General features: G+C 46.1%; 1 protein-coding gene across 7 annotated transcripts in view; it reads right to left on the reverse strand.

Moving 5' to 3' along the window:
* The window catches only part of TTLL7 (tubulin tyrosine ligase like 7), a 191,450-nt gene that overhangs the window by 104,311 nt on the left and 64,059 nt on the right, over positions 1-23,080 (reverse strand). For all 7 annotated transcript variants that reach the window (XM_083157857.1, XM_083157854.1, XM_083157856.1 and 4 more), the window contains 3 exons: positions 13,750-13,844; positions 12,238-12,385; positions 9,774-9,847 (listed from right to left, as the gene is read on the reverse strand). In XM_083157857.1, coding sequence (XP_083013983.1) covers positions 9,774-9,847; positions 12,238-12,385; positions 13,750-13,844 — 317 coding nt within the window. The remainder of the gene's footprint in view (positions 1-9,773; positions 9,848-12,237; positions 12,386-13,749; positions 13,845-23,080) is intronic.

The following is a 23,080-nucleotide window of genomic DNA, read 5'->3' on the forward strand; positions in this document are numbered from 1 at the left end:
CCTAGCTGGTCTGTCAGGTACCAGAGGTTACATCTCAGCTGCAGCACTAAGTTACTGTTATACTGTGCATTAGCTGCTCTGTCAGGTACCAGAGGTTACATCTCAGCTGCAGCACTAAGTTACTGTTATACTGTGCACTAGCTGGTCTGTCAGGTGTCAGAGGGTTACATCTCAGCTGCAGCACTATGTTACTGTTATGCTGTACACTAGCTGGTCTGTCAGGTGTCAGATGGTTACATCTCAGCTGCAGCACTATGTTACTGTTACGCTGTACACTAGCTGGTCTGTCAGGTATCAGATGGTTACATTTCAGCTGCAGCACTATGTTACTGTTACGCTGTGCACTAGCTGGTCTGTCAGGTGTCAGATGGTTACATCTCAGCTGTAGCACTATGTTACTGTTACGCTGTGCACTAGCTGGTCTGTCAGGTGTCAGATGGTTACATCTCAGCTGTAGCACTATGTTACTGTTACGCTGTGCACTAGCTGGTCTGTCAGGTGTCAGATGTTTACATCTCAGCTGTAGCACTATGTTACTGTTATCCTGTACACTAGCTGGTCTGTCAGGTGTCAGATGGTTACATCTCAGCTGCAGCACTATGTTACTGTTATGCTGTACACTAGCTGGTCTGTCAGGTGTCAGATGGTTACATCTCAGCTGTAGCACTATGTTACTGTTATCCTGTGCACTAGCTGGTCTGTCAGGTGTCAGATGGTTACATCTCAGCTGCAGCACTATGTTACTGTTATGCTGTACACTAGCTGGTCTGTCAGGTGTCAGATGGTTACATCTCAGCTGCAGCACTATGTTACTGTTATCTTGTGCACTAGCTGGTCTGTCAGGTGTCAGAGGGTTACATCTCAGCTGCAGCACTAAGTTACTGTTACCCTGCACCCTAGCTGGTCTGTCACGTATCAGAGGGTTACATCTCAGCTGTAGCACTATGTTACTGTTATGCTGTACACTAGCTGGTCTGTCAGGTGTCAGAGGTTACATCTCAGCTGCAGCACTATGTTACTGTTACGCTGCGCACTAGCTGGTCTGTCAGGTATCAGATGGTTACATCTCAGCTGCAGCACTATGTTACTGTTATCCTGTACACTAGCTGGTCTGTCAGGTGTCAGATGGTTACATCTCAGCTGTAGCACTATGTTATTGTTATCCTGTACACTAGCTGTTCTGTCAGGTATCAGATGGTTACATCTCAGCTGCAGCACTATGTTACTGTTATGCTGTGCACTAGCTGGTCTGTCAGGTGTCAGATGGTTACATCTCAGCTGTAGCACTATGTTACTGTTACGCTGTGCACTAGCTGGTCTGTCAGGTGTCAGATGGTTACATCTCAGCTGTAGCACTATGTTACAGTTACGCTGTGCACTAGGTGGTCTGTCAGGTGTCAGATGGTTACATCTCAGCTGTAGCACTATGTTACTGTTACGCTGTGCACTAGCTGGTCTGTCAGGTGTCAGATGTTTACATCTCAGCTGTAGCACTATGTTACTGTTATCCTGTACACTAGCTGGTCTGTCAGGTGTCAGATGGTTACATCTCAGCTGCAGCACTATGTTACTGTTATGCTGTACACTAGCTGGTCTGTCAGGTGTCAGATGGTTACATCTCAGCTGTAGCACTATGTTACTGTTATCCTGTGCACTAGCTGGTCTGTCAGGTGTCAGATGGTTACATCTCAGCTGCAGCACTATGTTACTGTTATGCTGTACACTAGCTGGTCTGTCAGGTGTCAGATGGTTACATCTCAGCTGCAGCACTATGTTACTGTTATCTTGTGCACTAGCTGGTCTGTCAGGTGTCAGAGGGTTACATCTCAGCTGCAGCACTATGTTACTGTTATCCTGTACACTAGCTGGTCTGTCAGGTGTCAGATGGTTACATCTCAGCTGTAGCACTATGTTACTGTTATCCTGTACACTAGCTGGTCTGTCAGGTGTCAGATGGTTACATCTCAGCTGTAGCACTATGTTACTGTTATGCTGTACACTAGCTGGTCTGTCAGGTGTCAGATGGTTACATCTCAGCTGCAGCACTATGTTACTGTTATCTTGTGCACTAGCTGGTCTGTCAGGTGTCAGAGGGTTACATCTCAGCTGCAGCACTATGTTACTGTTATCCTGTACACTAGCTGGTCTGTCAGGTGTCAGATGGTTACATCTCAGCTGTAGCACTAAGTTACTGTTATCCTGTACACTAGCAGGTCTGTCAGGTGTCAGAGGGTTACATCTCAGCTGCAGCACTATGTTACTGTTACGCTGTACACTAGCTGGTCTGTCAGGTGTCAGATGGTTACATCTCAGCTGCAGCACTATGTTACTGTTATCCTGTACACTAGCTGGTCTGTCAGGTATCAGAGGGTTACATCTCAGCTGCAGAACTATGTTACTGTTATCCTGTACACTAGCTGGTCTGTCAGTGTCAGATGGTTACATCTCAGCTGCAGCACTATGTTACTGTTATGCTGCATCCTAGCTGGTCTGTCAGGTGTCAGAGGGTTACATCTCAGCTGCAGCACTATGTTACTGTTATGCTGTACACTAGCTGGTCTGTCAGGTGTCAGATGGTTACATCTCAGCTGCAGCACTAAGTTACTGTTATGCTGTACACTAGCTGGTCTGTCAGGTGTCAGATGGTTACATCTCAGCTGCAGCACTATGTTACTGTTACGCTGTACACTAGCTGGTCTGTCAGGTATCAGATGGTTACATCTCAGCTGCAGCACTATGTTACTGTTACGCTGTACACTAGCTGGTCTGTCAGGTGTCAGATGGTTACATCTCAGCTGCAGCACTATGTTACTGTTATGCTGTACACTAGCTGGTCTGTCAGGTGTCAGATGGTTACATCTCAGCTGCAGCACTATGTTACTGTTACGCTGTACACTAGCTGGTCTGTCAGGTATCAGATGGTTACATCTCAGCTGCAGCACTATGTTACTGTTATCCTGTACACTAGCTGGTCTGTCAGGTGTCAGAGGTTACATCTCAGCTGTAGCACTATGTTACTGTTATCCTGTACACTAGCTGGTCTGTCAGGTGTCAGAGGGTTACATCTCAGCTGCAGCACAATGTTACTGTTATCCTGTACACTAGCTGGTCTGTCAGGTGTCAGATGGTTACATCTCAGCTGCAGCACTATGTTACTGTTACGCTGTGCACTAGCTGGTCTGTCAGGTGTCAGATGGTTACATCTCAGCTGCAGCACTATGTTACTGTCACGCTGTGCACTAGCTGGTCTGTCAGGTGTCAGAGGTTACATCTCAGCTGATAAGTTGCTGATTAACCTCTTATAACATATTATACACATCTGGCTTCAACATACCCTCCTACATATAGTAATGTACCTGTACTTCCTTCCTGCTGGGCACACAAGTCACTTCTCAGGCTGGACAGAAGAGCCAAGTCCCAGGAATGGCCACAAGAGCCACGTCCAGGAATGGCCACAAGAGCCACGTCCAGGAATGGCCACAAGAGCCACGTCCAGGAATGGCCACAAGAGCCACGCCCCGTTCTGGACATACAATGTGACACACAATGTGACACACAGGTTACCATGTGGCATATTACATGCTGTCTGCAGTGAACATGCCAGGTGTTGCATCAGGCAAGGCCAAAGCTGTGAAACTACACATCCCAGCATGCCTTGCCATAGTTTTAGCATTCCCTAATAGCAACACTGTGGCAAGCCATGATGGGACTTGTAGTTTCAGAACAGCTGTGGGGCCATAGTTTGGACATGCCGGAGTTACATATTAGGGCTGGGAGACAGATGCATTAACTCATTGAGAAGCTGATATAATTGTTTATAATGTACTCTGGGGTATTATATTATTATTATTATAGTGCTGCGTAGTTTATATGGGTCTGGCTGCACCATAAGAAATCAGATATATCTCTGGTGTAATGACTTAGGCAGTGATGTGGGCAGAGACAATGGCTATTATATTATACTAGGTGATTCATCGCGCCCTATGTGCGCTCTTCACACCGTCGTGAGGGGCTGCAACCCCTTAATTTGTGAATATTTGTATTGTGAGAAATATGGTTAGAATTGTATGTATTGCAACTTGAGTTGGTCCGCTGGGGGGTGGAATTGCCGGAAGGGGGTCAGGGGTTGTCTGCAAATTGCGGGAGGGGGGTGTACGGGGTTCGGCGATTAGCGGGAGGGGGCGCAAATCGTGCGAGGGGGCGCTTGAATCGCGGGAAGAGGTGTCCGCAAATTGCGGGAGGGAGGTTGTCGGGGTCAGTGAATTGTGGGAGGGGGGTTGTGGAGGTCCGTAAATGGCGGGAGGGGCACGGGGGGTGCCGTGAATCTAGGGAGGGGGGCACAGGGGGGGTGGCATGGGGGTCCGTGATTTGTGGGAGGGGGCATGAATCGCGGGAGGGGGGGTCGTGGGGGGCTGCGAATAGCAGGAGGGGGGGTGCGGGGGGGTGCTGTGAATTGTGTGAGGGGGGTGTGAATCGCGGGAGGGGGGGGTCGGCAAATCGCAGGAGGGGGTCTGCAAATTGTGGGAGGGGGCGCAAGCGGGGGTGTGTGAATGGCGGGGGGGTCCGCGAATCGCGGGAGAGGGGCGCGGGAGGTGCCGAGGGGGTCCGCAAATCGCAGGAGGGGGCGCTACGGGGGGTTCCGTGAATCGCATGAGGGGCGGGGGTCTGCAAATCGCGAGGGGGTTTGAAGAATCGCGGGAGGGGGGGTGATGGCAGAGGGGGGGTGCGGGAGTAATGGTGGATGGTGGCTGTGGAGTAATGGTGGATGGTGGGCGTGTACTGTAGCCCTGGCTGGGCGGGGGGAGGTGATGTCAAGGGGATGGAACGTTATACACATGAAAATGTTCTACACATAGAACACTGGTCTTTTCCCTAGGGGGGGCGGGTTTGTGTATCCCGGGGGCGGGAACGTTACCTACACAGGGGATGAGTGACAGATCTGGCTAAATATATAAGAGATACACGGAATAAGGACAAATATGGAAGTGTAACAAGGTAACATAACGAGGCTCCTTGTACCCACTGAGGGCGATTCAGAGCTGTTCGCTCATCCGCGAGTAGACAGCCGCCGCCCAGACAGACAGAAAACACGCCTCGTGCGAATTGTGAAAATATCACATCCATACGCAATTAATGATCCGTCCAATGATTGCTCCAGTAACTCTGACCCTTCCCGTCATCAGCGACAGACAGGATGATCATGGACCACACTGACAGTCCCATCCCTTAACATGACCGGGCACACCGGGATTATTGTACATGAAATGACAGGTTACCACCACCAAAGCCAAATTCCTGTCAGTCAACCGCCGGTTACATTGCGTTTACTATCCATAAACAGACGCTACGCACCCTTACGCATTCACGCAAAGATTCGTACACATGTGCAGACATTCGATAATCTGCGAATTCGCCGATCAGCGATCAACTCTGAATTAGGCCCTGCGGATGAAGCTCAGGAAAACATGCGACCGATTGTGAAATGTCGCACGTCTCAGACCAATCGTCTCCGTGTTCCTAGCAAACGTAACGTAGGTGGTAGCGGCGTAAGACGCCTGACATACAAACCGATGATCTCACTTCTGTGTTCCACGCCAAGAAAGCGTGAGAGCCGAATGTGTTCTCTACCCACACGGGACAGAAGAACCTTAATTATATTTAGTAGAAAATAAATATAAATATGTCAGGGTTGCTGAGGTCTCGCTGTGACAGACGTCCGATTTCCAGACTTCCTCGCTGCCCAGCCAGGCGCGAACCCCAACAACTCGCTAATCACTCCTTTCCCCACCAAGAACACACTTGGATTCAATTACTGCTCCCAGATTCTGGGCTTCGGCCAAGCAAAGGATCAGGCAGTCTCGCACCCAGCCCAGAGCCAAGACTTCTCCACTAGAACCTAATGATCTTTATACTCCACTGCTGGTATTTATTTAATAGTATTTATTATGAGATTTATTGTGGATCTTAAAGCTTGTTCCCGTCTTGGGTTTAACCTCTGCTGTGTAGTTCTGGTTGGGCTGGGTGCATACTGGCCGCTGTCTGTACATGTGATACTCTGGTCACCTGAGCTTAAGGAGCATGACTGTAAGTGAGCATTGCATCCAGCTAATTGGAAAGGCTTTGCTACAGGTTATTGCTTGCCACTGTCCGGGGAACGCTGGCAACATTACTCAGTAAAGCATAAGGAGTAATGCGTTCTGCTCTTGTAAATGTGAACCAGAAATCTGGGACAGTCATTTGGCGCAGCGTTCCGGCAGTTAATAAAAGCAGCGCAGTGCATCCTAATTTATGCCAAATGGTTATAGGAATCCATTCCAGCCAACCACGGAATCGTCGCAAGTTCTGGGAAAATCAGCATCTTGAGTCAGTAACTGTCCTAGGAAAAAGGGAGGAGCAGGAGGGCAGCAGTAACCTGGGAAATGGGAGGTGCAGGAGGGCAGCAGTGACCTGGGAAATGGGAGGAGCATGAGGGCAGCAGTGACCTGGGAAATGGGAGGTGCAGGAGGGCAGCAGTGACCAGGGAAATGGGAGGTGCAGGAGGGCAGCAGTGACCTGGGAAATGGGAGGAGCATGAGGGCAGCAGTGACCTGGGAAATGGGAGGTGCAGGAGGGCAGCAGTGACCTGGGAAATGGGAGGAGCAGGAGGGCAGCAGTGACCTGGGAAATGGGAGGAGCAGGAGGGCAGCAGTGACCTGGGAAATGGGAGGAGCAGGAGGGCAGCAGTAACCTGGGAAATGGGAGGAGCATGAGGGCAGCAGTGACCTGGGAAAAGGGAGGAGCATGAGGGCAGCAGTGACCTGGGAAATGGGAGGAGCAGGAGGGCAGCAGTGACCTGGGAAAAGGGAGGTGCAGGAGGGCAGCAGTGACCTGGGAAATGGGAGGAGCAGGAGGGCAGCAGTGACCTGGGAAATGGTAGGAGCAGTAGGGCAGCAGTGACCTGGGAAATGGGAGACGCAGGAGGGCAGCAGTGACCTGGGAAATGGGAGGTGCAGGAGGGCAGCAGTGACCTGGGAAATGGGAGGTGCAGGAGGGCAGCAGTGACCTGGGAAATGGGAGACGCAGGAGGGCAGCATTGACCTGGGAAATGGGAGGTGCAGGACGGCAGCAGTGACCTGGGAAGTGGGAGGTGCAGGACGGCAGCAGTGACCTGGGAAATGGGAGGTGCAGGAGGGCAGCAGTGACCTGGGAAATGGGAGGTGCAGGAGGGCAGCAGTGACCTGGGAAATGGGAGACGCAGGAGGGCAGCATTGACCTGGGAAATGGGAGGTGCAGGACGGCAGCAGTGACCTGGGAAGTGGGAGGTGCAGGACGGCAGCAGTGACCTGGGAAATGGGAGGTGCAGGAGGGCAGCAGTGACCTGGGAAATGGGAGGAGCAGGAGGGCAGCAGTGACCTGGGAAATGGGAGGTGCAGGAGGGCAGCAGTGACCTGGGAAATGGGAGGTGCAGGATGGCAGCAGTGACCTGGGAAGTGGGAGGTGCAGGACGGCAGCAGTGACCTGGGAAATGGGAGGTGCAGGAGGGCAGCAGTGACCTGGGAAATGGGAGGAGCAGGAGGGCAGCAGTGACCTGGGAAATGGGAGGAGCAGGAGGGCAGCAGTGACCTGGGAAATGGGAGACGCAGGAGGGCAGCATTGACCTGGGAAATGGGAGGTGCAGGAGGGCAGCAGTGACCTGGGAAATGGGAGGTGCAGGAGGGCAGCAGTGACCTGGGAAATGGGAGGTGCAGGAGGGCAGCAGTGACCTGGGAAATGGGAGGAGCAGGAGGGCAGCAGTGACCTGGGAAATGGGAGGAGCAGGAGGGCAGCAGTGACCTGGGAAATAGGAGGTGCAGGAGGGCAGCAGTGACCTGGGAAAAGGGAGGAGCAGGAGGGCAGCAGTGACCTGGGAAATGGGAGGAGCAGGAGGGCAGCAGTGACCTGGGAAATGGGAGAAGCAGGAGGGCAGCAGTGACCTGGGAAATGGGAGGAGCAGGAGGGCAGCAGTGACCTGGGAAATGGGAGGAGCAGGAGGGCAGCAGTGACCTGGGAAATGGGAGAAGCAGGAGGGCAGCAGTGACCTGGGAAATGGGAGAAGCAGGAGGGCAGCAGTGACCTGGGAAATGTGAGGTGCAGGAGGGCAGCACTGTCCTGGGAAAGGGAGGAGCAGGAGAACAGCACTGTCCTGGGAAAGGGAGGAGCAGGAGAACAGCACTGTCCTGAGAAGGGAAGGAGCAGGAGAACAGCACTGTCCTGGGAAAGGAAGGCGCAGGGGGACAGCACTATCCTGGGAAAGGGAGGAGCAGGAGAAGAGCACTGTCCTGGGGAAAGGGAGGCGCAGGAGAACAGCACTGTCCTGGGGAAAGGGAGGCGCAGGAGAACAGCACTGTCCTGGGAAAGGGAGGAGCAGGAGAACAGCACTTTCCTGGGTAAGGGAGGAGCAGGAGAACAGCACTGTCTTGGGAAAGGGAGGAGCAGGAGAACAGCACTGTCCTGGGAAAGGGAGGAGCAGGAGAACAGCACTTTCCTGGGTAAGGGAGGAGCAGGAGAACAGCACTGTCTTGGGAAAGGGAGGAGCAGGAGAACAGCACTGTCCTGGGAAAGGGAGGAGCAGGAGAAGAGCACTGTCCTGGGAAAGGGAGGAGCAGGAGAACAGCACTTTCCTGGGTAAGGGAGGAGCAGAAGAAGAGCACTGTCTTGGGAAAGGGAGGAGCAGGAGAACAGCACTGTCTTGGGAAAGGGAGGAGCAGGAGAACAGCACTGTCCTGGGAAAGGGAGTAGCAGGAGAACAGCACTGTCCTGGGAAAGCGAGGCGCAGGAGAACAGCACTGTCCTGGGGAAAGGGAGGTGCACTAGAACAGCACTGTCCTGGGAAAGGGAGGAGAAGGAGAACAGCACTGTCCTGGGAAAGGGAGGAGCAGGAGAACAGCACTGTCCTGGGAAAGGGAGGAGCAGGAGAACAGCAATTTCCTGAGAAAGGGAGGCGCAGCAGATCAGCACTGTCCTGGGAAAGGGAGGTGCAGGAGGACAGCACTGTCTTGGGAAAGGGAGGAGCAGGAGAAGAGCACTGTCCTGGGAAAGGGAGGAGCAGGAGAACAGCAATTTCCTGAGAAAGGGAGGCGCAGCAGATCAGCACTGTCCTGAGAAGGGGAGGAGCAGGAGAACAGCACTGTCCTGGGGAAAGGGAGGTGCAGCAGATCAGCACTGTCCTGGGGAAAGGGAGGCGCAGGAGAACAGCACTGTCCTGGGGAAAGGGAGGCGCAGGAGATCAGCACTGTCCATTATATTATTTCTGTTCAGGGTAAATACTGGCTGCTTTTGCATGTAGACCCATTTAGGCTGGGTACACACTGTGCATTTTATTGCAAACTATATGCAAAATAACGATATTGTTAACAATATTATTGTGCATCTCGTCTAGCGTGTAATCATGATAACGACATCATTTGAACATGCAGATAAATCTGTTACATCGGTAACGACTGCATGCTCAGTGGGGGCCCTTGTGATGTCATGCTCAGTGGGGGCCCTTGTGATGTCACTGAACGATAATGTTAGCTTCTGGGAATTATCATCATTAGCTAACGTTATCGCACAGTGTGTACCCAGCTCTAGACAGAATTATTCTTACACTTCACCCAAATCTAACTTTCCCTGCACATGTTACATCTACCCCTCTGCAGTGCAGCATGGTTTTGCCCATTTGTGTGCTCTTTTGCTTTGAAAGCTGGCCTTTGATACTCCACAAATTTTATCCACCCCCTGGTGGAGGTGAGGTAAGAGCTCAGGGTAATTACCTGTAGTTCCCCATGTGTCTGTTCTCGTATTCTTCCTTAGAGATCTGTTTCCGGACCTGTGCGAGCCGTTCCTTCTAGAAGACAGGAGAGGAACACATTTCTACCTTTAGGGGGATCGGTGATCATTTGTGTGCTTGCATCCAGAGTCCGCCCCTCGGTGGCTGCACGAATGCTCATAAATCCCCATAGTGTAAGCCTAACGAGCAGGACCCTCTCTCCTTTCTGTCAGTATTGTTTTGTTACTATTCAGGATATAGAAAGTGGGGTATCGAGGGTTACATACAAACCTTTATCAGTGGAACCAAACACAAATTGCAGCATTTACTTAATTAAAAAAAAAGCTTTTTTATAGCAAATAGAACATCAAGCAAAAACTGGTTCTACCAGACTGAGCCTTATGCAAATCTTCCAAGTATTATTTCCTGTATTTCCTCACTGCGCCTTGTAGGACGCGGTTCCCCGAGCGGTATAATGCACACCTGTTTTTTTTTATCCATCTGCTGCACCAATAATACTAGTGACTAAACTATTTTTTTCTGTCTTAGGGGGGTATTCAATCCCCGCCGCTATTTCCAACGGTTGAAATAATGGCGGGCGCCTATTCAATGCTTTGTGATAGAGATAGGTTGATCCGCACTAATCTCGAATCTTAAGGTCCCCTTACACTATGCGATTTGGGCAAGATTTCACCCGATTCGGACATCCCGTCCGATCCGATGCGCGGTCCCGTGCGCATCGGATCGGGAGGTCGGACGGGCTGCACACAAGATTTGCTGTTATGTGCAGCCTGGCCCTGGAGCCGTGCGGGGGACGCCAGCGGGCGGGGGATGCTGGCTAATAGACAGCCGAGCAGGAGGAGGCTGCATAGGGAGCCGGGCAGGAGGAAGCTGTTGCGGTAAGGTGACAGCAGGAGCAGGGCGCCGGGCAGGGAGAACTCGAAGATGCTGGCTGCCGGGCAACGGCGGGAGCCGGGAGGAACAGATGACTTGAAAAAAAAAAAAAAAACACGCTCATACAGATGACTAGGAAGCCAATGATTGGCTGAGACCTCTCTCAGGCTACCTGTGGCTGCCCATTCATTTGTAGGGGCTTTTTTTATTCTCCTGTGGCTCTGCTCCCTCCAACCCGGCTCTCCGCGTCCTCCCACCCTGCTCTCCGTGTCCCCCCACCCGGCTCCTTCAAACAAGTCAGCCTAATGTATGGAGCTGATAACTCTGGCCCCACAGAGTCAACACAGAAACACGATGGGTGAAATGTAAAAGGATGAGAGATTTGTGAAGAAATCTCCAGTTTTTTAAAGCGGCAATCATTTACACTGCAACATCAGACTGGTTTTACAGTGTAAATGATTGCCGCTTTAAAAAAAAACTGGAGATTCCTTACCAAATCTCGGTACTTATATGTTAGTTGGGCGCCCACTGAGCTATTTGATTAGTTTTACGCGTCCTCTCGTGGGGCTCGCTGCGCTCGCCACACTATATAAGATCAACTCCAAACCGACATGGATAGTGGGGGTATGATCGTACTAACTATAGTGGGCGCACAACTAACATATAAGTACCCAAATCTCTCACTTTCTGAATCTCTCATCCTATTACATTTCACACGATTTCTCCAAAATTATTTGAATAAAAAAATTTGCACTGAAAGTTTACGCGCCGCTACCAGGGGATCCGGATGGCTCACGGACAATGCCTAGGTAGACATGTACAAGGGGCCTTATTCTTGTTCACTCTCAGAGGCAAATTCCTTCTCAAATGGACAAAACCATGCTGCATTGCAGGGGGGCAGATGTTACTTGGGGTTTTACATCAAAGTGAGATCTATATTGCAGTGTAATAATAAAGCAGTCAGTATTTACCCTGCACAGAAACAAAATAACTCACCCAAATCTAATTCTATCTGCACATGTTACATCTGCCCCACCTGCAGTGCACATGGTTTTGTCCATTAGAGAAGGAATTTGCCTCTGAGAGTGAACCAGAATAAGGCCCAAGGTCAACACTGACAAAAGGTCGACACACGCAAAAGATCGATGTGGTGATGGTCAACACGTGGATCCTAGAAATGCTCCATAACTGCACTGTAGAGTTTCGGAGTCTCGGATCTGCTTAATACTCGAGTTGTCCAATCTGGTCATGTTTTTCATGAATTTTCCCTTTTTGTTTTTTACTTTATACTTTACCATCGAGGTGGACTCCGATTGGTAACGGTAACACAACGAACCAAGTGAGCCCATGTGAGGTGTCGACATTGACACCATAAACCACCACCCCCCCCGCTAAAAACCTCCCAACGACATTTTCCTGTATCGACATGTTGAATGTAGATATTTTTTGTATTGCTGGGGTCGATCTTTTGTCACTGTTGACCCAGATATTGTCTGTGAGCTCTACCACACCCGCTCATCTCATGGAGTGTGACACGAGATGGACAGATCTCCAGCTAGTGATTGGGTGGTTACCAGTTCCTCCTTCCTCCTCTCCAGCGTGTGGCGCTGTTTCTCCCAGTCAGAAGATCCCGGTGACAGCTTCTTCATGGACCCCTGACCATAGAGTCTCTTCTGCGCCTCCGCTTTCTGCTTGGCCAGATTCTTCTTCTTATCGCTGGCTCTACAGAAAAACACAAATCGTTACCCCTGTAATGAAATATGAAAACGGCGGCTTGTGTAACTGTATTACTAAGAAGTGCCTGCAGAGAGACATGTCCCAGGTGACTTTACTCTCAAGGATTAAACAATTAGCATCTTTCGGTAACAGGTTTATAAATTACCTGCAGAACAACAAACAGATGAGGCAGCCGGCAAATCTGAATACTAAATAATAGAATACAGCAAAAGCTAATGAAGCATTGCTACCCAATTATCAAGACTGATCTCATAGAGGACGCGGCGTGGAAACAGATGGGGGGGACAGAGGAGCGTTCCCGGGAACTACAGGGCTGCTCGTTTCCAAAACTGTTCATTATTATAGGGAACAATAATAATAATAATAATAATAATGCAATTATATAGGACCCATTCTCCAATAGGACTCACTGCACAGAACACAGTATAGTACAGAATCACCTGTCATAACATACCGAGAGCGCAGAGAAACCTCATAAACAGGATGGAAAAAGTTGACACATGAGAACGTTCACATTGAGTTTTTCATATTTTTTTGTGTCAATGTTGACACTGAAGAATGTGTACCACCACTTAGCGCAGCGCGGTTCCCTCTCCGCGCTTCAGGGCTCGTTCCACTACCGGCGCACTTTACCGTTCCTTATCAGAGCCCACGCAGGTGGTAAAGCAATAAAAAGTCCGCAATGCATAAAAATGCGAAATATTTTGAGTATGTCGGAAAATAAATACTACATAAGATTTTAGATGATTTGGGGAGATTTGTGAACACGGAAAATTCCTACATACAGCGGAAGAATCTCTCCATAGAATAACTGCTACGGGGAGTGTTCCACAAATAATCTGAAAGCTGTATATATTTTTATATATATATATATATATATATATATATATATATATATATATATATATATATACAGTATAGCACCCGGATATTACATTACGGTGATTACGGTACAGGAAACTACACACAACATGATTTTCCAAACCAGGAGCAGTGTCACTATGTAAGAGGATGGCTCGGTGGCACAGTGGTTAACACTGCTGTCTCCCAGAGTCCATGGAATACCTGACCATGGCCCAATCAGTGTGGAGATTGCGTGATTAGATTGTAAGCTCCAAGGTAGCAGGAAATAACGCATTACTTATATTGTCTCTGTACAGCGCAGAGTAAAACTGTGTCTTTAATATGATTTTCTAAGCAAACCTTTTATTATAAGCAGTTATGACACAGGAATGACTTCCCGGCCACGTATGGCTGTAGCCGCCAAATCAATCAAGACAGAGAAAATGGCTTCCTCCTGTGTGACCCTCGCGCGCTGATTGCAGGACTGGAAGGAGGAAAGACATTACCTGATGTTCAGAAGCTTTAATGCATTTAGCAAAACGCCTTTCTTCACATCAAAGTCAATCTTCTGGTCTGTCCCAAAGCTCGGCGCTCGGTTTATCTAGAGAAAAGGAAAAACGACATTAAAAAAGCCGAAGGTGATCTGTCATATGCCGGAGTTGGGGAATCTGGTGGAAATGCCTGAGTGTTGCTACGGGATCTAGCAACGGATGTCCTTTTAATAAATACATCCGGCTCTAAGTATTGGCCGACGGTCATCCTCTGCCTCCTGACCGAAATATTATTTAAAAACACGTGCCACCATAGTTTTAAAATAATTTTGAAAATACGCTGTAAAAATGTAAATAATTTGAGCAGCAGACTTTCTCTAACGAGCAAAACCATGTGATCTGCAGGTGGGGCAGATGTAACAAGTGCAGAGAGAGTTAAGGTGCCCATACACCAGTGCGATGCATGCCCTTTTCATCGGATTCTGACAGATCGGGCCATAGGAAAGGAGACGAAAGATCGGAGGGCTGCACTATAGATATGTCGGACTGGCCAGCCCCGGCAGGCTTGTTTGGGATCGCATCCGACACAACATCATATGCAAAAGGACTTCTTACAGTGTATCGTAACAATAGGGGTTATTCTAGTTCACTCTTTCTGACAAAATCCTTCTTAGATGGACAAAACCATGTGCACTGCAGGTGGGCAGATGTAACATGTGCAGAGAGAATTAGATTTGGGTGGGGTTTTTCTTCAAAGTGAGATCTATATTGCAGTGTAAAATCATGCAGTCAGTATTTTCCCTGCACAGAAACAAAATAACTCACCCAAATCTAATTCTCTCTGCACATGTTACATCTGCCCCCTGCAGTGCACATGGTTTTGTCCATCTAAGAAGGATTTTGTCAGAAAGAATGAACTAGAATAAACCCCAATATAACTCACCCAAACCTCTCTCTGCACATGTTACATCTGCCCCTGCAGAGCAGCATGGTTTTAACCATTTGATTGTTTTTTGCTTTCCTAACAAAGCTGAATCGGGCCCCCAAGAAGATACAGACTGGAACCTAATTGTGTAGTAGATCTGGGCTTGATTAAGCTTTCTTACCAAAGCATAACAGCAAACAAATGGGCAAAACCATGCTGCACTGCAGGTGGGGCAGATGTAACATGTGCAGAGAGTTAGATTTGGGTGAGGGGGTGTTCAAACTGAGTCTAAATTGCACAGAAAAAGGTCTCCTTTCCTATTATGGCGCCTATTTACCGATGTGTGGGGTTACCCGCTACAGCACTCAGACTCCCCTGAGACATAACACAGGGGCACATACTGCACCCCGAGAAAGATGTAATTAGGCCTCAATCACAGACCAAGGATCAACATATTCCTGTTTGTGGTGAGGCTGGGGAAGGACTGGAAACACCTGCGCAGGTCTGAGACTGCGCTGAACTCCTGGGCCGGAGGCCGCCGACGCTGGGACAGACGGACGCTGCCCGCTGTCATACAACAGTCTGTGGAAGCTGGATGGAAACTTTTACATGACGGATTCTGCGCATCGTGTTGTTCTGTAACCGCCTCGCTGTCCTGCTTTATGTTCCTCTGCATCAGCAGGTCTGCCAAAGCTAATATGTGCTTACATACATGTGTTTTAATTGAAACTAGTTTTAGGTGCCCCTCGGTAGCCGTTTCATACGCTGGTAGGAATGTGTCTCCAAAGGGCCCTGCTGATAAATGTTTGAGTGCGCCGCTGGCGCTTCCTGCCGAATCCTCCGAGGTGAACGTGGCCCCCGTGCCGCCGTCCCATTTTGCACAAGTGGTTGTTAAACTATAGTACCCAGCATGCAGTGCCAGGAAACTAACGACATGCCTAGGTCTGCGCGAATGTCATCACGACGGGCGCGGGTCTGCCACTGCGATCCCGACCAGAGAGCGAGGTACGCTCCCCCCCCCTTCCATTGTTCTGTAATGAGATGTGAGGCTGTTAATGAAGACGGCGCACAAGAGCCATTCAATAACCCAATTTCTGTCCCTTTCTTAGGTTTTAATTAACATCACAAAGCCGCCTCGTACAACAGACACGGGGAACAGATTTAACTGTAAAACTAAACAACACCGCCTGAGTGAAAATCTATTTTTAATCATTATGTCAACATGCATAATTAAAAGTACTCATATAAGCTGATACAAATGTACCCAGCATGTGCTGCCTCTAATTATGGCATTTACAATTGCAAATGATTACAGTATTAGATGGGTAAAACTGGCAGCTAACAAGGGAAGAAACAGATCCAAGAATGTAATGTTCTCCCCAACGTCTTCCTACAGGAAACCAGCCCATTACATGTCTGCATTAATGGATTAGAGGGAGAGGATCACTAAGGGGATAGGGGCTGTATACACATCATGCAGATCCTCTATATACTGTGCTATAGTGCTGCTTACTACACCGCCAGTATAATCCTATACTCGTAATAATTATAGTGAGCTCACACTCATTCCCATATCCTATACTACCAGTAATTATAGTGAGCTCACACTTATCCCCATATAATATACTACCAGTAATTATAGTGGGCTCACACTCATCCCCATATCCTATACTACCAGTAATTATAGTGGGCTCACACTCATCCCCATATCCTATACTACCAGTAATTATAGTGAGCTCACACTCATCCCGACTCCTATACTACCAGTAATTATAGTGAGCTCACACTCATCCCGACTCCTATACTACCAGTAATTATAGTGAGCTCACACTTATCCCCATATCCTATACTACCAGTAATTATAGTGAGCTCACACTCATCCCCATATCCTATACTACCAGTAATTATAGTGAGCTCACACTCATCCCCATATCCTATACTACCAGTAATTATAGTGAGCTCACACTCATCCCCATATCCTATACTACCAGTAATTATAGTGAGCTCACACTCATCCCCGACTCCTATACTACCAGTAATTATAGTGAGCTCACACTCATCCCCGACTCCTATACTACCAGTAATTATAGTGAGCTCACACTTATCCCCATATCCTATACTACCAGTAATTATAGTGAGCTCACACTTATCCCCATATCCTATACTACCAGTAATTAGTGAGCTCACACTCATCCCCAACTCCTATACTACCAATAATTATAGTGAGCTCACACACATCCCCAACTCCTATACTCATAATAATTATAGAAACCTCACACACACACATCACCATATCCTATACAACCAGCAATAACAGTGAGCTCACACTCATTTCCATATACTGTACTGCCTGTAATTATAGCGAGCTCACACTCCTCCTCATATCCTATACTCCTAATAATTATAGTAAGCTCACACACATCCCCATATCCTATACTACCAGTTATTATAGTGAGCTCACACTCCTCCTCATATCCTATACTCCTAATAATTATAGTGAGCTCACATACATCCCCATATCCTATACTCCTAATAATTATAGTGAGCTCACACACATCCCCATATCCTATACTCCTAATAATTATAGTGAGCTCACACACATCCCCATATCCTATACTCCTAATAATTATAGTGAGCTCAAATACATCCCCATATCCTATACTCCCAGTAACTATAGTGAGCTCACACTCATCCCCATATCCTATACTCCTAATAATTATAGTAACCTCACACACATCCTCATATCCTATACTCCCAGTAATTATAGTGAGCACACTCATGCCCATATCCTATACTACCAGTAATTATAGTGAGCTCACACTCATCCTCATATCATATACTCCTAATAATTATAGTGAGCTCACACTCATCCTCATATCCTATACTCCTAATAATAATAGTGAGCTCACACTCATCCCCATATTCTATACTCCTAGAAATTATAGTGAGCTCACAGACATCACCATATCCTATACTACCAATAATTATAGTAAGCTCACACTCATCCCCATATCCTATACTCTCAGTAATTATAGTGAGCTCACACTCACTCATATCCTATACTACCTGTAATTATAGCGAGCTCACACTCATTCCCATATCTTATACTCCTAATAATTACAGTGAGGTCACACTCCTAATCATATCCTATACTCCTAATAATTAGTGAGCTCACACTCCTCCTCATATCCTATACTCCAAATAATTATACTGAGCTTACACTCAGCCTCATATCATATACTCCTAGAAATTATAGTGAGCTCACACTCATTCCCATATCCTATACTCTTAATAATTAAAGAGAGCTCACACGCATCACCATATGCTATACTACCACTAATTATAGTGAGCTCACACTTATGTCCATATCCTATACTACCAGTAAATATAGTGAGCTCACACTCATGTCCATATCCTATACTCTTAATAATTATAGTGAGCTCACACACACATCACCATATGCTATACTACCACTAATTATAGTGAGCTAACACTCATCCTCATATCCTATGCTGTTAATAATTATAGTGAGCTCACACGCATCACTATATGCTATACTACCACTAATTATAGTGAGCTCACACTCAAGTCCATATCCTATACTACCAGTAATTATAGTGAGCTCACACTCATCCCCATATCCTATACTCTTAATAATTATAGTAACCTCACACACATCCTCATATCCTTTACTACCAGCAATAATAGTGCGCTAACACGCATCCCCACATCCTATTACAACAGCAATGATAGTGAGTTCACACTCATCCTCATATCCTATACTCCCAGTAATTATACTGAGCTCACTCATGCCCATATCCTATACTACCAGTAATTATAGTGAGATCACACTCATCCTCATTTTGTATACTCCTAATAATTATAGTGAGCTCACACTCATCCTCATATCCTATACTCCAAATAATTAGTGAGCTCACATTAATTCCTATATTCTATACTCCTAGAAATTATAGGGAGCTCACATGCATCCCCATATCCTATACTCCCAGTAATTATAGTGAGCTCACACTCATCCCCATATTCTATACTCCTAGAAATTATAGTGAGCTCACACATACCCATATCCTATACTATCAGTAATTATAGTGAGCTCACACTCATCCCCATATCCTATACTCTTAATAAGTATAATGAGCTCACATGCATCCCCATATCCTATACTATCAGTAATTATAGTGAGCTCACACTCATCTCCATATCCTATACTCTTAATAATTATAGTGAGCTCACACACATCACCATATGCTATACTACCACTAAATATAGTGAGCTCACACTCATCCCCATATCCTATACTCTTAATAATTATAGTGAGCTCACACGCATCACCATATGCTATACTACCACTAATTATAGTGAGCTGATACTCACCCCCATATCCGATACTACCAGTAATTATAGTGAGCTCATAATCAACCCTATATCATACACTCTGAATAATTATAGTGAGCTCACACCCATCCCCCATATCCTATACTCCAAATTAATTATAGTGAGCTCACACTCATCCCCATATCATATATGCCCAACAATTACAGTGAGCTCACACTCATCCTCATATCCTATACTCCCAATTATTATAGTGAGCTCACACTCATCCACGTATCCTATACTCCCAATAAATAGAGTGAGCTCACACTCATCTCCATATCCTATACTACCAGTAATTATAGTGAGCACACACTCCTCACCATATCCTATACTACCACTAATTATAGTGAGCTCACACTCATTCCCATATCCTATACTACCAGTAATTATAGTGAGCACACACTCATCCGCATATCCTATACTATGAATAATTATAGTGAGCTCACACTCATCCCCATATCCTATACTTCCAATAATAACAGTGAGCTCACAATCATCATCATACCCTATACTACCAGTAATTATAGTGAGCTCACAATCATCACTATATCATATACTCTCAATAATTATAGTGAGCTCACACTCATCCCCCATATCCTATACTCCCAGTAATTATAGTGAGCTCACACTCATCCCCATATCATATATGCCCAATAATTACAGTGATCTCACACTCATCCCCCATATCCTATACTCCCAGTAATTATAGTGAGCTCACACTCATCCCCATATCATATATGCCCAATAATTAAAGTGAGCTCACACTCATCTCCATATCCTATACTACCAGTAATTATAGTGAGCACACACTCCTCACCATATCCTATACTACCACTAATTATAGTGAGCACACACTCATCCCCATATCCTATACTCCCAGCAATTATAGTGAGCTCACACTCATCCTCATATCCTATACTCCCAATTATTATAGTGAGCTCACACTCATCCTTATATCCTACACTCCCAGTAATTATTGTGAGCTCACACTCATCCCCATATCCTATACTCCCAGTAATTATAGTGAGCTCACAATCATCCTCATATCCTATACTCCCAATTATTATAGTGAGCTCACACTCATCCCCATATCCTACACTCCCAGTAATTATAGTGAGCTCACACTCATCCTCATATCCTATACTCCCAGTAATTATAGTGAGCTCACGCTCATCCTCATAGCCTATACTCCCAGTAGTTATAGTGAGCTCACACTCATCCCCATATCCTATACTCCCAGTAATTATAGTGAGCTCACGCTCATCCTCATAGCCTATCCTCCCAGTAATTATAGTGAGCTCACGCTCATCCCCATATCCTATACTACCAATAATTATAGTAAGCTCACACTCATCCCCATATCCTATACTCTCAGTAATTATAGTGAGCTCACACTCACTCATATCCTATACTACCTGTAATTATAGCGAGCTCACACTCATTCCCATATCTTATACTCCTAATAATTACAGTGAGGTCACACTCCTAATCATCCTATACTCCTAATAATTAGTGAGCTCACACTCCTCCTCATATCCTATACTCCAAATAATTATACTGAGCTTACACTCAGCCTCATATCATATACTCCTAGAAATTATAGTGAGCTCACACTCATTCCCATATCCTATACTCTTAATAATTAAAGAGAGCTCACACGCATCACCATATGCTATACTACCACTAATTATAGTGAGCTCACACTTATGTCCATATCCTATACTACCAGTAATTATAGTGAGCTCACACTCATGTCCATATCCTATACTCTTAATAATTATAGTGAGCTCACACACACATCACCATATGCTATACTACCACTAATTATAGTGAGCTAACACTCATCCTCATATCCTATGCTGTTAATAATTATAGTGAGCTCACACGCATCACTATATGCTATACTACCACTAATTATAGTGAGCTCACACTCAAGTCCATATCCTATACTACCAGTAATTATAGTGAGCTCACACTCATCCCCATATCCTATACTCTTAATAATTATAGTAACCTCACACACATCCTCATATCCTTTACTACCAGCAATAATAGTGCGCTAACACGCATCCCCACATCCTATTACAACAGCAATGATAGTGAGTTCACACTCATCCTCATATCCTATACTCCCAGTAATTATACTGAGCTCACTCATGCCCATATCCTATACTACCAGTAATTATAGTGAGATCACACTCATCCTCATTTTGTATACTCCTAATAATTATAGTGAGCTCACACTCATCCTCATATCCTATACTCCAAATAATTAGTGAGCTCACATTAATTCCTATATTCTATACTCCTATAAATTATAGGGAGCTCACATGCATCCCCATATCCTATACTCCCAGTAATTATAGTGAGCTCACACTCATCCCCATATTCTATACTCCTAGAAATTATAGTGAGCTCACACATACCCATATCCTATACTATCAGTAATTATAGTGAGCTCACACTCATCCCCATATCCTATACTCTTAATAATTATAATGAGCTCACATGCATCCCCATATCCCATACTATCAGTAATTATAGTGAGCTCACACTCATCTCCATATCCTATACTCTTAATAATTATAGTGAGCTCACACACATCACCATATGCTATACTACCACTAAATATAGTGAGCTCACACTCATCCCCATATCCTATACTCTTAATAATTATAGTGAGCTCACACGCATCACCATATGCTATACTACCACTAATTATAGTGAGCTGATACTCACCCCCATATCCGATACTACCAGTAATTATAGTGAGCTCATAATCAACCCTATATCATACACTCTGAATAATTATAGTGAGCTCACACCCATCCCCCATATCCTATACTCCAAATAATTATAGTGAGCTCACACTCATCCCCATATCATATATGCCCAACAATTACAGTGAGCTCACACTCATCCTCATATCCTATACTCCCAATTATTATAGTGAGCTCACACTCATCCCCGTATCCTATACTCCCAATAAATAGAGTGAGCTCACACTCATCTCCATATCCTATACTACCAGTAATTATAGTGAGCACACACTCCTCACCATATCCTATACTACCACTAATTATAGTGAGCTCACACTCATCCCCATATCCTATACTACCAGTAATTATAGTGAGCACACACTCATCCGCATATCCTATACTATGAATAATTATAGTGAGCTCACACTCATCCCCATATCCTATACTTCCAATAATAACAGTGAGCTCACAATCATCATCATACCCTATACTACCAGTAATTATAGTGAGCTCACAATCATCACTATATCATATACTCTCAATAATTATAGTGAGCTCACACTCATCCCCCATATCCTATACTCCCAGTAATTATAGTGAGCTCACACTCATCCCCATATCATATATGCCCAATAATTACAGTGATCTCACACTCATCCCCCATATCCTATACTCCCAGTAATTATAGTGAGCTCACACTCATCCCCATATCATATATGCCCAATAATTAAAGTGAGCTCACATTCATCTCCATATCCTATACTACCAGTAATTATAGTGAGCACACAATCCTCACCATGGGCCTTATTTTGGTTCATTCTTTCTGACAAAATCCTTCTTAGATGGAAAAAACCAGGTGCACTGCAGGGGGCAGATGTAACATGTGCAGAGAGAATTAGATTTGGGTGAGTTATTTTGTTTCTGTGCAGGGAAAATACTGACTGCTTTATTTTTACACTGCAATATAGATCTCACTTTGAAGTAAAATCCCACCCAAATCTAATTCTCTCTGCACAAGTAACACCTGCCCCACCTGCAGTGCACATGGTTTTGCCCATCTAAGTAGGATTTTGTCAGAAAGAATGAACCAAAATAAGGCCCTATATCCTATACTACCACTAATTATAGTGAGCACACACTCATCCCCATATCCTATACTCCCAGCAATTATAGTGAGCTCACACTCATCCTCATATCCTATACTCCCAATTATTATAGTGAGCTCACACTCATCCTTATATCCTACACTCCCAGTAATTATTGTGAGCTC

The sequence above is a fragment of the Crinia signifera genome, chromosome 8 (assembly GCF_055691185.1).
Source record: "Crinia signifera chromosome 8, ASM5569118v1, whole genome shotgun sequence".
NCBI classification, from domain to species: Eukaryota; Metazoa; Chordata; class Amphibia; order Anura; family Myobatrachidae; genus Crinia; species Crinia signifera.